The 14,612-nt window shown below is 36.6% G+C and overlaps 1 protein-coding gene across 4 annotated transcripts in view; it reads left to right on the forward strand.

Annotated features, from left to right (window-relative positions):
- The window catches only part of USP10 (ubiquitin specific peptidase 10), a 74,656-nt gene that overhangs the window by 32,054 nt on the left and 27,990 nt on the right, over positions 1–14,612 (forward strand). For all 4 annotated transcript variants that reach the window (XM_073308088.1, XM_073308090.1, XM_073308089.1 and 1 more), the window contains one exon: positions 2,391–3,416. In XM_073308088.1, coding sequence (XP_073164189.1) covers positions 2,391–3,416 — 1,026 coding nt within the window. The remainder of the gene's footprint in view (positions 1–2,390; positions 3,417–14,612) is intronic.

Below are 14,612 nucleotides of genomic sequence, written 5' to 3' on the forward strand. Positions count from 1 at the left end.
AGACTTAAATTCCTTTGCTAATAATCCCCTGTTTGTGGGATTAATAGCATGTGCAATTTTGCTCCAGACTATAAAATCGCATACCAAGTCTTAGTCCAAAAGCAATTTTTTCTAATAAGAATTTAGGAAAAATCCTATGCTTGATTGGTTTCAAATTTTAATAAGTTTTAATTAGGGATTGGAAGGGATAGGAAGATTTCAACAGGTATTAAGAAAAATACACAATTTATTCCTAAAACTTAAAAACATTGTGATTGGCATCAACTTTGTTATGCTCTGTTGCATAAAAACAAGTGTTCATGACACTGATACACTCATTAACGTGGATATGTTGAAATGCCGTGTGCACAAATAAATTGCACAAAATCGTGTTATCCTGTTAGCAAATGTATAGGTAAACTAGTTGAATCTGTAGATGTAGAGATTAGTGCACCATATTATAAGTATTTATTTTGAAATAGTGACCAGTGTTGTTTGAACAGGAATCCTTTGTAGGAAAAGGATGATCTGAAACTCACTTTTTAGCAACACTTTTTTTTTGTTCCTTTTGCAAAACAGAAAACAAATGTTTTCAAGCTCATGGAAGCAGTAATATATGTACCATAGAAAATCACACAAAATTGTTTTCTGATTAAATATTAATGAAAATTTGTCCTGGGAACCACTAAAATTCAAAATTAAAAAAACAGCATGAATTTTATAATCTTAATTACCTTATATACTCTGTCATAAGCCAAATATTTTTGGTAAAAAAGTGACGCATCATAGAGCGGGGGTCGGCTTATAAACGAGTCTACACCAAAATTTGATGATTTTAAACTCTATTAAATCATTGAATTGAATATCTAATACATTGTCGTTTTGTTTACCTGGAGCATCTGCAGGCATGGAGCCCCTCAGTTCCTTTGGCCGCAGTTCGCCGTTCCCAGCCAATGGGAGCGGCGAACCTCGGCCACAGGGAACTGAGGGGCTCCATACCTGCAGACGCTACAGATAAACAAAATGTCCCAACCCGCCAGCGGCTTACCCTGATGGGCCGGGAGCCAAAGTTTGCCAACCCCTGAAATATAGGGTTGGCTTATGAAAGGGTCATACAGTTTTTACTCTTTTTACCTATCCATCTTGGGGGGTCAGCTTATAAACAAATGGGCTAATGAACAAGTATGTACGGTACATTATACCCCTGTTTGGTATTAATGAAAATTTCTGTCATAGTTAATACACTTTAAATGTCAAGGCAGCCTGAGGCATGTAGTGTTTCTAGTTTTGTAATCTATTGATAAAATATACATGAGGTGGTTACTTAAGTTCCATACACGTGCAACATACGGTTCTTTGATATATGTATAAACAGGAATTTAGTTAGGGTTTTACATTTAAAAAAACATGACTATGACAGCATTTCGATATATTTCAGTCTGTTATGAGAAAAATTCTTAGCATTTCTTGAAAGTTATGAAATTATCGAGGTAAATTATTTCTCATTGTTCATATACTCACTTTCAATCAGTTTATATTTTAAATGTAATGTTGTGTCTGGCTTTGATCCAGTCACATTAGTTGTATTTCTTGTGACACATAAAATGAATATCATATCTTTTTATTATTAAGCTGCTGATAATTTTGGATTTCCAAAACCTGAAACATTTCCAGTTGAGTAGAATGTAAAATATCATTCTGCCATTTGTGATGTGTCTTAAATATTCTTAATTAAAAAATCTTATCAGTTGCAAAGGTAGATTTTACTTTACTTTGGAAAAATGCAGTTTATAGACTTACTGTTATAGAAAATGACAGGTTTCAGAGTAGCAGCCGTGTTAGTCTGTATTCGCAAAAAGAAAAGGAGTACTTGTGGCACCATAGAGACTAACCAATTTATTTGAGCATAAGCTTTCGTGAGCTACAGCTCACTTCATCGGATAAATTGGTTAGTCTCTACGGTGCCACAAGTACTCCTTTTCTTTTTGTCATAGAAAATAAGACCTTCTTTAAAGATGTGCGGTAGTATGAAAAAGATGGTTCTTTTCATCACACTCTATGTTCCTCGTCCTGCAGTTGGATCCCGGCAGACTACCGGTGAAGTCATTGAGACTCCATATGGCTGAAAGGGTACAACTGTGTTTCTTGCAGGATCTGTGCCCATATTTTCTTAAACTGAAGTCCTACTCTGTGTTACAGGAAAACTTTGATACTTTTTTCATCCTCATTTCATTTTAAAATATTTAAAAACCATCCTTTTTCAAGATACAAATGGACATTGAGGATGTTTTTTGTTTGTATGAGGAATGTCATTTATACTTACATTTCAGGAAAACAGACTTGTCTGTTACTAATTTTGTATCTTTGTGACTGGACTTCACTAACAGACGTTTTTAATTTATTTTGTCCAGGGGAGGATTATCGGAGAATTGAATTTGGTGTTAATGAAGTTATTGAGACAGAGTCATCTGTGCTGAATAACACTGACTACAGTATTTCAAGCACTCTGAATCCTCAGGCTCCAGAATTTATCCTTGGTTGTGCATCAACTCAGAAAACCCATGATGACATTCTTAATGAAACTAACTACAACTCCATAGACTGCCAGTTCACTGATCCTGCCCTTGCTTTGGATAGCGGTTCTAATCCTGAAAGTGATAGCTTATCTGGGGGCCTTGGACAACGGGAGCGTAAAAAGAAGAAAAAAAGACCACCTGGATACTATAGTTATTTGGAAGATGTCAGTGATGGCATTGTTCCTGCAGAGGCTCTTGTAAATGGCCATGCAAATTCATCAGGACTGAATAGTATAAGCACAGAAGATACGGAACTTACAGGAGACATACCATCATCAGTCTCACCAAGGACTTGTAACAGCCCTGAAAATTCTGTGGACTTCATTAGTGAAGCTGTGTCTGATGATTCTGTTTCTAGTGTATTAGACAATACCAGGACTGCAGGGCAGCCTGAAATATGCAGTGTTACCAATTCTGAACAATTCTGCATCCCCTCAGAGGCTGGCAGAGAGAGCCCTTTAAGGACAGCTGTTGTAGAACCTTATGATGGTACTGATACTACTGAAAATCTTGGTGTTACTAATGGACAAACACTTGAATCCTCTGGTGAGGGCACAGCTGCCAATGGGGTAGAATTGCACACTATGGAAAGCACTGACTCAGACCAAGCTAAACTCGAGGATGTTTCACCTACTACTGAGGCAACAGCCCCGGTTTCAGGATCAGTCCCTGTTAATCAGCCTGCAAAATCGTGGGCTAGTCTTTTTCACAATTCCAAGCCCTCTGCTTCCACACCTGTGGCCTATGTTGAGACTAAGTGTACCCCTCCTGCCACATCTACTCTGGTCCCTGAAAAACAGGTTGAAGTCAAAGAGGGACCTGTTCCAGTTTCAGAGGATCCTGTAGCCATAAAGATTGCAGGTATAGTTAACAGACACTAGAGTGGATGTTCTGGTAGAAGAGTAACACATTTTGCCTAAAACAAAAGTGTACAGTATTGAAAGAGAGAAGAGACACTTACCTTAATGCAAGATTGAGTTTGATTTTAATTACACAATTCAGAAAACTAATATAGTTATAAAGTGGGTAACTATTTCAGCTTTCAGGTTTCACAGTAGCAGCCATGTTAGTCTGTAACCACAAAAAGAAAAGGAGTACTTGTGGCACCTTAGAGACTAACAAATTTATTTGCGCATAAGCTTTCGTGAGCTATAGCTCACTTTATCGGATGCATGCAGTGGAAAATACAGTGGGGAGATTTTATATACACAGAGAACATGAAACAATGGGTTTTACCATACACATTGTAACGAGAGTGATCAGGTAAGCTATTACCAGCAGGAGAGCAAAAAAAAAGCCTTTTGTAGTGATAATCAAGGTGGGCCACTTCCAGCAGTTGACAAGAACATCTGAGGAACAGTAGGGGGAAAAAAAACATGGGGAAATAGTTTTACTTTGTGTAATGACACATCCACTCCCAGTATTTATTCAAACCTAATGTAATGTTGTCCAGTTTGCAAATTAAATGGATACAAATCAGACATCAAGAATTATAACATTCAAAAACCAGTCGGAGAACACTTCAGTCTCTCTGGTCACTTGATTACAGACCTAAAAGTCGCAATTCTTCAACAAAAAAACTTCAAAAACAGACTCCCAACGGGAGACTGCCGAATTGGAATTAATTTGCAAACTGGACAACGTTACATTAGGCTTGAATAAAGACTGGGAGTGGATATGTCGTTACACAAAGTAAAACTATTTCCCCATGTTTATTTCACACACACACACCCCCACTGTTCCTCACACGTTCTTGTCAACTGCTGGAAGTGGCCCACCTTGATTATCACTACAAAAGGTTTTTTTCCTCTCCTGCTGGTAATAGTTTACCTGATCACTCTCATTACAGTGTGTATGGTAACACCCATTGTTTTATGTTCTCTGTGTATATAAAATCTCCCCACTGTATTTTCCACTGCATGCATCCGATGAAGTGAGCTGTAGCTCATGAAAGCTTATGCTCAAATAAATGTGTTAGTCTCTAAGGTGCCACAAGTACTCCTTTTCTTATTTCAACTCTGTCCTTTGAATAAACATTGCAATAATCTCATATGATCCTAAAACAAAAATACAGTAATATAAATGCTACATATAAGCATTTAAAGCTACACGAGGCATGGTTTAAATTTAACAGCACAGAGTTTAATTTAACAGTCTTACTGGAGGAGCAGTTTAGAAAAAAGTGTTTGCTTTCTGTTGAACTGTATTTGCTAAATAGTATGTCTCATTGACCAGTGTTTGTGATCCTGTTATAATGCATATATTCAAGGGAAGAGTGTTCAGATTGCTTATGTTAGAGTTAAGAAATGCAGTTAATGTTAATCAGCTATAACATTTCATTAACATAATTCTTAGATTTTGTTTCATCCTTTTTAGGGCAGTCAAATGGTTAAAAAATGTATTGCAATTAATTGCAGTTTTAATCACACTACTAAATCATAATAGAATACCATTTAATTAAATCTTTTTGGATGTTTTCTACAGTTTCAAATTGATTACAGTTACAACTCAGAAAAAGTGTACAGTGTTGAATTTAAATTATTTTGTTTACAAATATTTGCAGTGTAAAAATGATAAAAGAAATAGTATTTTTCAGTTCACCTCCTACAAGTAGGTAAGTGAAATCTCTGTATCGTGAAAGTGCAATTTACAAATGCAGATTTTTTTTTTGGTTACATAACTGCACTCAAAAACAAAACAGTGTAAAACTTTAGAGCCTACAAGTCCACTCAGTTCTATTTCTTGTTCAGCCAATCACTGAGACAAACAAGTTTGTTTACATTGATGGGAGGTACTGCTGCCTGCCTCTTATTTACAGTGACATCTGAAAGTGAGAACAGGCGTTCATATGGCACTTTTGTAGCCGGCATTGCAAGGTATTTACATGCCAGATATGCTAAACATTTGTATGTTCCTTCCAGGCTTCGGCCACCATTCCAGAGGACTTGCTGCTGATGCTTGTTAAAAAAAAATTATGCGTCAATTAAACTTGTGACTGTACTCCTCCGGGTGAGAATTGTATGTCTCCTGCCCTGTTTTACTCACATTCTGCATATATTTCATGTTATAGCAGTCTCAGAGGATGACCCAGCACAAGTTCGTTTTAAAAACACTTTCACAGCAGATTTGAGAAAATGCAAAAAAGGTACAGATGTGAGATTTCTAAAAATAGCAACAGTAATCAACCCAAGGTTTAAGAATTTGAAGTGCCGTCCAAAATCTGAGAGGAACGAGGTGTGGAGCATGCTTTTAGAAGTCTTAAAAGAGCTATACTCCAGTGCGGAAACTACAGAACCCAAAACACCAAAAAAGAAAATCAACCTTCTGCTGGTGGCATCTGACTCATGATGATGAAAATGAATATGCGTTATCAAGCGGAACCGCTCATCAGCATGGAAGCATGTCCTCTGGAATGGTGCTTGAAGCATGAAGGGACATATGAATCTTTAGCATATCTGGCATGTAACTATCTTGCAATGCCAGCTACAACAGTGCTATGCGAACGCCTGTTCTCACTTTCAGGTGACATTGTAAACAAGAAGCAGGCAACATTATCTCCTGCAAATTGTAAGCAACCTTGTTTGTCTGAGCGATTGACTGACCAAGAAGTAGGACTGAGTGGACTTTGTAGGCTCTAAAGTTTTACGTTGTGTTATTTTTGAATGCAGTTTTTTTGTACATAATTCTACATTTCTAAGTTCAACTTCCATGATACAAGTACTGTAGTGCAATCTCTTTATGAGGTGAATTGAAAAATACATTTTTTTTACAGTGCAAATATTTGTAATAAAAAATAAATGTAAAGTGAGCACTGTACATTTTGTATTGTGTGTTGTGATTGAAATTCGTATATCTGAAAATGTAGTGAACATCCAAAAATATTTAAAATAAATGGTACTCTATTGTTTAAGAGCACAATTAATCACGATCAATTTTTTTAATTGTGCAATTAATCGAGATTAATTTCTTTAATCACTTGACAGCCCTAAAGAATAGAAAATTTCGTGTGTTTCAGTACGCAGTCAAAAAAAACCCTAGCTGCATTTGTGTGAATATGTCATCCCCCACATCTGGAGAGGCTTTCTTTAAACATTATAAAATTAAAAAAAAGTCACCTCTTACTTTTAGCCACTGAACAGGCCTGAGCAAAAGCATAAGAAACCTCAGCCCAATGATACTTTGTGGATAAAGTTATAAATTGTAAAAAATAGGGACTTTGGCCAGAAGTGCCATCATATCCATAGCTAAAATGTACATTCTGGTAAAATTGAATAAAAATTTGCACAATATGTAAATGAACCTAATTAATTGTCCTTCAAGAGACTCAGTCCATGGGTATTTACTCTTCCAAAAATGTTGTCATATGAATCTGCAAAGTAGAATGCCTTATGTAAAAATGCTTGCACAAAATCCTGTTGATATGCCATTAACTAATCTATAAGTAAATTGGAAACTAATGTGTGGACAATTTCTAATGAAAGATTATCTGTATTTGGGAGTTTTCTACTCTAACCAGAAATTGACCTGGGGCTTTCTATCCCAAACCAGCAGGACTACTTGTGGAGGTAAATAGTCTATTTTCCCCCTGTCAGTAGTGGTTCTCTATGAGGCTTGTAAGTAGTAGGCTCATTCACTAAAGATACTTATGTTCTGTAATTTTGCCTTGGGGCGGGGGCAAATCCTACTGACTTATTCACACATGTAGTCTTATTTGCTTATGCGGAACTACTCACATAAGATGATCAGTGTACTGACCTAGCCCAGTTCTGCTTTGCTTTTAAACTAGATGAGATCAGATACAGTCAGAGTAGCACAGAAATGGCTGTTTAATGAGAAACTGTCAACTTTAAAATTACACTATAGTCTAATTTTTTCTCTAAAGTTGTAACACCTAAAATATTATAAGTGAAAGAAATTACAGGAACTGTTCTGTTGTTTATGTTTGAAAGCACTTCATGTTTTGTTATTTTCACTGTTTTCTCTGTATAGCCAGATACTATTTTTTCCCCTCCTTATATGTATCTTTCACCCACGTAAGAGGAGAGAAAAATGTATTTTTTTGAAAATTATTATAAAACTGCAAAGTTGGCAAAGGGGACTTAAACAGGTATAGTCCTTGAAATTAATTTTAATTTTTTTAAATGATTAGATTACATTGACTAGATGTAAAGCATCCAGCAATTGTCTCAATACCAAAATTGTTGTTCCTGTATTTATTTTATCACAAGATGCACGTATACTTTTGTTATATATTATTTGAGTTTTCTTACCCTGTTAGCTTTAAAATGTTATAAACTGCACTATGGGTAACAAGTTTAAAAATTATGAAGGTTATTGCTATAGGAAAATGGTGAAGAACAATTTGACTTTACCTTTTATCCCTTTGAGTTAAAGGGCCATTGGAAAATATATATGTTCATTTTCAGGTTTGCAGTTAATTGTTTTTGAAAGGTTTTACAAATACTGTGGCTTTAGGGTCACCGCCAGCAGATGAGCATTAAGCTCTCATTATTTAAAAAAGAGAAAAAATGTATTTTGTTAAAAGTTCATAAAAAAAATTGTGTCGTAAAATAGTGAGATTTAACATATATATTTTGTGAAACTGAGTTTTTAACTTTAAGATGTGATTTTTTTCAAATTGCGTGTTGAGTACTTTAAAAGGATAGCTGAGTTAAAAAAACATTTTTTAAAAACAAATTCCCTTATTTTCAGCTGTTAGCAGCTGGAGTAAGTTAGAGCAGTCTTGGGGTTTCTCCATCTGTTCTGTGGATCCGCTCTACATAGAGCTGCAATAAAACAAAGCCACCTGTATGTACCTGATCAGCCAGACCATAGAATGTAGCCAAATAGGTGGTGAGGTATGTGTGTTTATCATATACATACATATACACACGTTTAACTTTTTGTAATTCGTTAATACAAATAAATATATCAAAATATATGTACCAAAAACTTTAAAAAACCTAATGTCACTAAAAAATTAAATATTTTTAATGTTAAAATACTAAATTTTCTATTGATTTTTAGGGTCTCTAATGTTTTAAAAACATAAATCTGAATTTGGGGCCTAAATTGATCTGATAGCATACCTTTAAATCTGTCATGCAAGCATTCTAAAACTAACAGAGTACTTCACATGCTTTGAGCTTAGTGGTTATCATTCGATTCTAATATTTGTATTAGGCTTTAATGGTTTTGGTCCAGTCTGGCATGGTGGTGAGTTCTGGCTTTATGGGAAGGTAAGAGCATTTATCAGCTTATCACTTCATCCAATTGGGCCCGTTAGCGTTTTGGCATGTTACATTTTAAGTGATTTCAAGTAGCAGCGTTGTGCAATTTAACGAAAAATCTGACTGACTTTAAAATTATCGTACCATAGGGAATTTACATTAGATTCTATATACCTATTATCAAAACAATGCATTGTTCTGTTTTAAAAAAAAAAAAACTTTCTAAAAATCCTTTTATCAATGATAGTACGTACGTACATACGTACACACACACACACTCTCTCTCTCTTTCTCTCTCTCTCTCGTCGTCGTCTCTGGAACAAACATTTTTAAATAACCCACCCAAAATTAATAGGCAAACATATCTTTTTTTCTTTTGAGGGGATATTGCATAGAGTGGAGAGTAGGAATCATTTAATAGTATTTTAAAAGTAATTTAAAATCACGAGACTTCTTATAAAATGTATGACTGACTGCAACTTGGTGTGTTGATCTTATGTCTCTCAGTATCAACCCTAATCTGGAGGGACTATGTTGAGAGGAGAGAGGATAGTTCAGTCTCTGTGTTGATTGGATCCACATCATATGTGCATGCAGTGATGGCTTAGTTGTGTATAACCAACTCGGTTCATATAATATTAGTCAAATTGTGCCATGCATGTGTACACGAGCCACCTAGTGTCTTGTCCATCATGCAATAGTGAATAATTAGCTATTAAGCCATTTTGTATCAGTTAGAACAAGGGCTGTTGATTATTTGCAGTTAATTTACGTGATTAACTCAAAAAAATTAATCGCGATTAATCGCAGCTAAACAACAGAATACCAATTGAAATTTATTAAATATTTTGGATGTTCTTCTACATTTTCATATATATTGTATTCTTTGTTGTAATTGAAATCAAAGTGTATAATATTTTTTATTACAAGTATTTGCACTGTAAAAATGTTAAACGAAATAGTATTTTTCAATTCACCTCATAGAAGCACTCTTTGTCATGAAAGTGCAACTTACAAATGTAGATTGTTGTTGTTATTACATAACTGCCATGCAAATGCCTGTTCTCACTTGCTGGTGACATTGTAAATAAGAACAGGGCAGCATTATCTCCTGTAAATGTAAACAAACTTGTTTGTCTTAGTGATTAGCTGGACAAGAAGTAGGACAGAGTGGACTTGCAAGCTCTAACATTGTACATTGTTTTATTTTTGAATGCAGTTTTTTTGTACATAATTCTACATTTGTAAGTTCAACTTTCATGATAAAGAGATTGTACTACAGTACTTGTATTAGATGAATTGAAAAATACCATTTCTTTTGTTTTTTACAGTGCATATACTTGCAATCAAAAATAAATATAAAGTGAGCACTGTACACTTTGTAGTCTTTGTTGTAATATAAATCAATATATTTGAAAATGTAGAAAGCATCCAAAATTATTTAAATATATGGTATTCTAATCGTGATTAATTTTTTCTATCTCTTGACAGCCCTAGATAAAAGGCATTACCAGTTGTTGTCTTACCAGTCACTTTTAACTTCCAGCACCTCTGTTGCTTACATCAACAAAATATGTTGGTCTCAAGCTGGTAATGGTCTTAATGAACACGTAATAGGTATGGTTATTGTGCTCCTTGGGGATCAGTTCTTCCACAGACGCCTTTATCTTCTGACTGGCCTCTTACCACCTTTCCTGATATCAGAAGAAATGTGGGAACATAGACTTGTAGGTTAATTTTCTGTCAAAACTTTCATTCCATTACTTTTGGCAAGATTTATTTTCTTGACCAAAACAGCTAAGTCAAATAACTTATATTGCTGTATCATAAGTGAACTTACATTAAAATCTAGCTTAATGCAGACTGAATATCATTAGAATACTGTTATAATAGTTTATTTATAGGCATTGTGAGACTAAAATCCCCATTCTTAAATTATCCAAAAATTATTTCATTTTTGTTCAAAATTACTGCAAGAAGATTTTTAATAAATCTGTACTACTATTCTTCCACCAGGTGGGAGCAGAGACACATTTCATAATGGAGGTGTTTGTAATATAACAAAATAACAATATGATTATACTCAGTTTTCTTTAGCAGCTTGGATTTTGATAACTGGTTTTCAAAGGGAAGAGTTCACAGTAGAAATCATTCTCCAGTCAAAAGGAGACTGCCTTTAGTAACAGCTGGCTTACTTGTAATAAAGTGATTGTTGCAATATAGAGAGCTTGTGTGTGAATACTGGCCATTCAACTGAGAATCTAAATACCCCATTAAAACTTGTAATCACTGTGGTTTTCTGATCTTATGGGAAAAGATAAGTACTAATATTGATCATTGGCTGTAAGTGCCAGAAAACATTTAAAAACTTTGGATGTGAAATACATTAAGGTGCTGGTAGGGGGGTTGTATAAGTACATACAAATGTGTGTAAAATATGAAAAGAATTTCATTTTATTGTTTTGAATTCATCCCCTTTGCCTAACTCTGCTGTGCTCCATTTCAGGTCCTGATTCTCTTCTCCCTAGGTGGACCATAACTGTATACTCATTCTGTCAAACGTTTATTTCTGTCTTGTTGTCCGAGTTCCCCAGGAAGCTCTGAAAACACCCTCCTCCTCCCATCTTGTGGTTCAAACATAGGACTAGGAATGAGGAAATGTGGGTTCTGTTTCTGACATTATCCTAGATACGTGTGTGACCTTGGTCAGATCACTTTTTTGTGCCTCAGTTTCACCAACTGTTAAATGGGGACTTAACCTCACAAGTTACCTGTGAGGTCTAACTTAAAGTTTGTAAAGTATTTGTACCTCAGATAGAAGGTGCTGTAGTAGTGCCAAAGAATAATTGCATAATCTTTTAGGACCTTTGTGATTTTAACCCTCTGCCTTCTAGAAGAACGTTCTGTAAAGCTCAAACATGCCGCTTGTTGAGTGAAGTAATGAATTTTGCTCCAAGGGCTGACACGGACACAGCTACTGCCAGCCTAGGGACACAAGACTCAGAACTAGAAATGAAGCATGGCAGAGTTAGGTCATTGGGATGCCTTGGAAATATGAAATTGAAATGTGTTTTCTTATCACACCATACCTTGTAGACACTGGTTTAATTTTAGGGTTGCTCATGATTGCGGTCCTGCTAGGACTCTTAATGTTTGCCTGTCCACCTCAATAGTATTTGCCATTGAAACTTTCAATGTTCTTCAGCTCAGGGTTATAGTTAATCATAAGGAGATGTTGTAAAATCAATATTTAGTATGTTTTTTAAAATTTAAAAATGGAATGCTAACTCTAACTAGGTAGGGTCTATTAACTTGTTTTGGATGGATAGAGGATATCCACTCTGAAAGTGTCTATTTCTTCTCTTTTACTAGTATGTTAAGCTTTGAACTTGACCTCTTATTTAAAGGATGGTATTGATTAGGGAGAATTGATAAATTTTCCAGCAATTGGATTGAAATCATAAAAAGATCCTCAAAACAACATGTTTTTAAAACATAAATTACACTTGTGTTTGAGAGTATTTGTCTAGATCAGTGGTTCTCAATTTTTTTAATGCCATGACCCTATGTTAGAACATAAAAATTGTCAGTAATCTCCCACCTATTTAGTCATAAACAAAGGGGAAGAGAGTGTTTGTAAACCCACTTCTCCCTGGCCCCATCTCCGTCAGGCTAAAGCAGAGTGTTTTTTAATTGTTTATATGTGCATGACTATATTGAAATAGCTTTTAAGTGAATCTGTATAACTGCAGGAAACAAGTTATGACAATGTGAGGTCAAATGAAATTAAACAAAATGCTTTTAAAAGTTTTTGAAAACTCATTTCCTGGAGATGTTTTAGATCTAAACATTGTTTCCCAAACCAACTTTGTGGCCACAAGAGAATCATAGAATATCAGGGTTGGAAGGGACCTCAGGAGATCATCTAGTCCAACCCCTTGCTCAAAGCAGGACCAATCCCCAATTAAATCATCCCAGCCAGGGCTTTGTCAAGCCTGACCTTAAGAACTTCTAAGGAAGGAGATTCTACCACCTCCCTAGGTAACGCATTCCAGTGTTTCGCCACTCTCCTAGTGAAAAAGTTTTTCCTAATATCCAACCTAAACCTCCCGCACTGCAACTTGAGACCATTACTCCTTGTCCTGTCATCTTCTACCACTGAGAATAGTCTAGAACCATCCTCTTTGGAACCACCTCTCAGGTAGTTGAAAGCAGCTATCAAATCCCCTCTCATTCTTCTCTTCTGCAGACTAAACTAATCCCAGTTCCCTCAGCCTCTCCTCATAAGTCATGTGTTCCAGACCCCTAATCATTTTTGTTGCCTTTCGCTGGACTCTCTCCAATTTTTCCACATCCTTCTTGTAACGTGGGGCCCAAAACTGGACACAGTACTCCAGATGAGGCCTCACCAATGTCGAATAGAGGGGAAAAATCACGTCCCTCGATCTGCTGGCAGTGCCCCTACTTATATATCCCAAAATGCCATTGGCCTTCTTGGCAACAAGGGCACACTGTTGACTCATATCCAGCTTCTCGTCCACTGTCACCCCTAGGTCCTTTTCCGCAGAACTGCTGCCTAGCCATTCGGTCCCTAGTCTGTAGCGGTGCATTGGATTCTTCCGTCCTAAGTGCAGGACCCTGCACTTATCCTTGTTGAACCTCATCAGATTTCTTTTGGCCCAATCCTCCAATTTGTCTAGGTCCCTCTGTATCCTATCCCTACCTGCCACCATATCAACGCTCTTCCTAGTTTAGTATCATCTGCAAATTTGCTGAGGGTGCAATCCACACCATCCTCCAGATCATTTATGAAGATATTGAACAAAACCGGCCCCAGGATCGACCCCTGGGGCTCTCCACTTGATACCAGCTGCCAACTAGACATGGAGCCATTGATCACTACCCATTGAGCCCGACAATCTAGCCAACTTTCTACCCACCTTATCGTCCATTCATCCAGCCCATACTTCTTTAACTTGCTGGCAAGAATACTGTGGGAGACAGTGTCAAAAGCTTTGCTAAAGTCAAGAAACAATACATCCACTGCTTTCCCTTCATCCACAGAACCAGTAATCTCATCATAGAAGGCGATTAGATTAGTCAGGCATGATCTTCCCTTGGTGAATCCATGCTGACTGTTCCTGATCACTTTCCTCTCATGTAAGTGCTTCAGGATTGATTCCTTGAGGACCTGCTCCATGATTTTTCCAGGGACTGAGATGAGGTTGACTGGCCTGTAGCTCCCGGGATCCTCCTTCCCTTTTTTAAAGATGGGCACTACATTAGCCTTTTTCCAGTCGTCCGGGACTTCCCCCGATCACCATGAGTTTTCAAAGATAATGGCCAATGGCTCTGCAATCACAGCTGCCAACTCCTTTAGCACTCTCGGATGCAACGCATCCGGCCCCATGGACTGATGATAAAGGATAGAGGATGATAAAGATCCTAGCATTACTGGTTGTTTCTTCAGTTTACATCTGACTGTAAGAAAAACAAACAAAACTTTATTTTATTTGTGGTTCTGCCACTTACCTGTTGTGTGATTTTGGGCAAGTCACTTCACCTCTTTGTGCTTTCATTTCTCCTCCCACCGTTTTGTGTCTCTCGTCTATTTAGATATGCCTGCTGTGAACATGTTAAGTCTGATCTACATTAAAAAGTTAGGTTCGACTCAGCTATGTCACTCAGGGATGTGAAAAATGCGCAACCCATAGCGATATAATTGTTCCTGTTGTACACAGCGTTTGGTTGATGGAAAAATTTTGACCTAGCTACTGCCTCTTGTGGAGGTAGATTACCTATGCTAACGGGAGAACCTCTCCCATTG

Source organism: Lepidochelys kempii, chromosome 12, assembly GCF_965140265.1.
Source record: "Lepidochelys kempii isolate rLepKem1 chromosome 12, rLepKem1.hap2, whole genome shotgun sequence".
Lineage (NCBI taxonomy): Eukaryota > Metazoa > Chordata > Testudines > Cheloniidae > Lepidochelys > Lepidochelys kempii.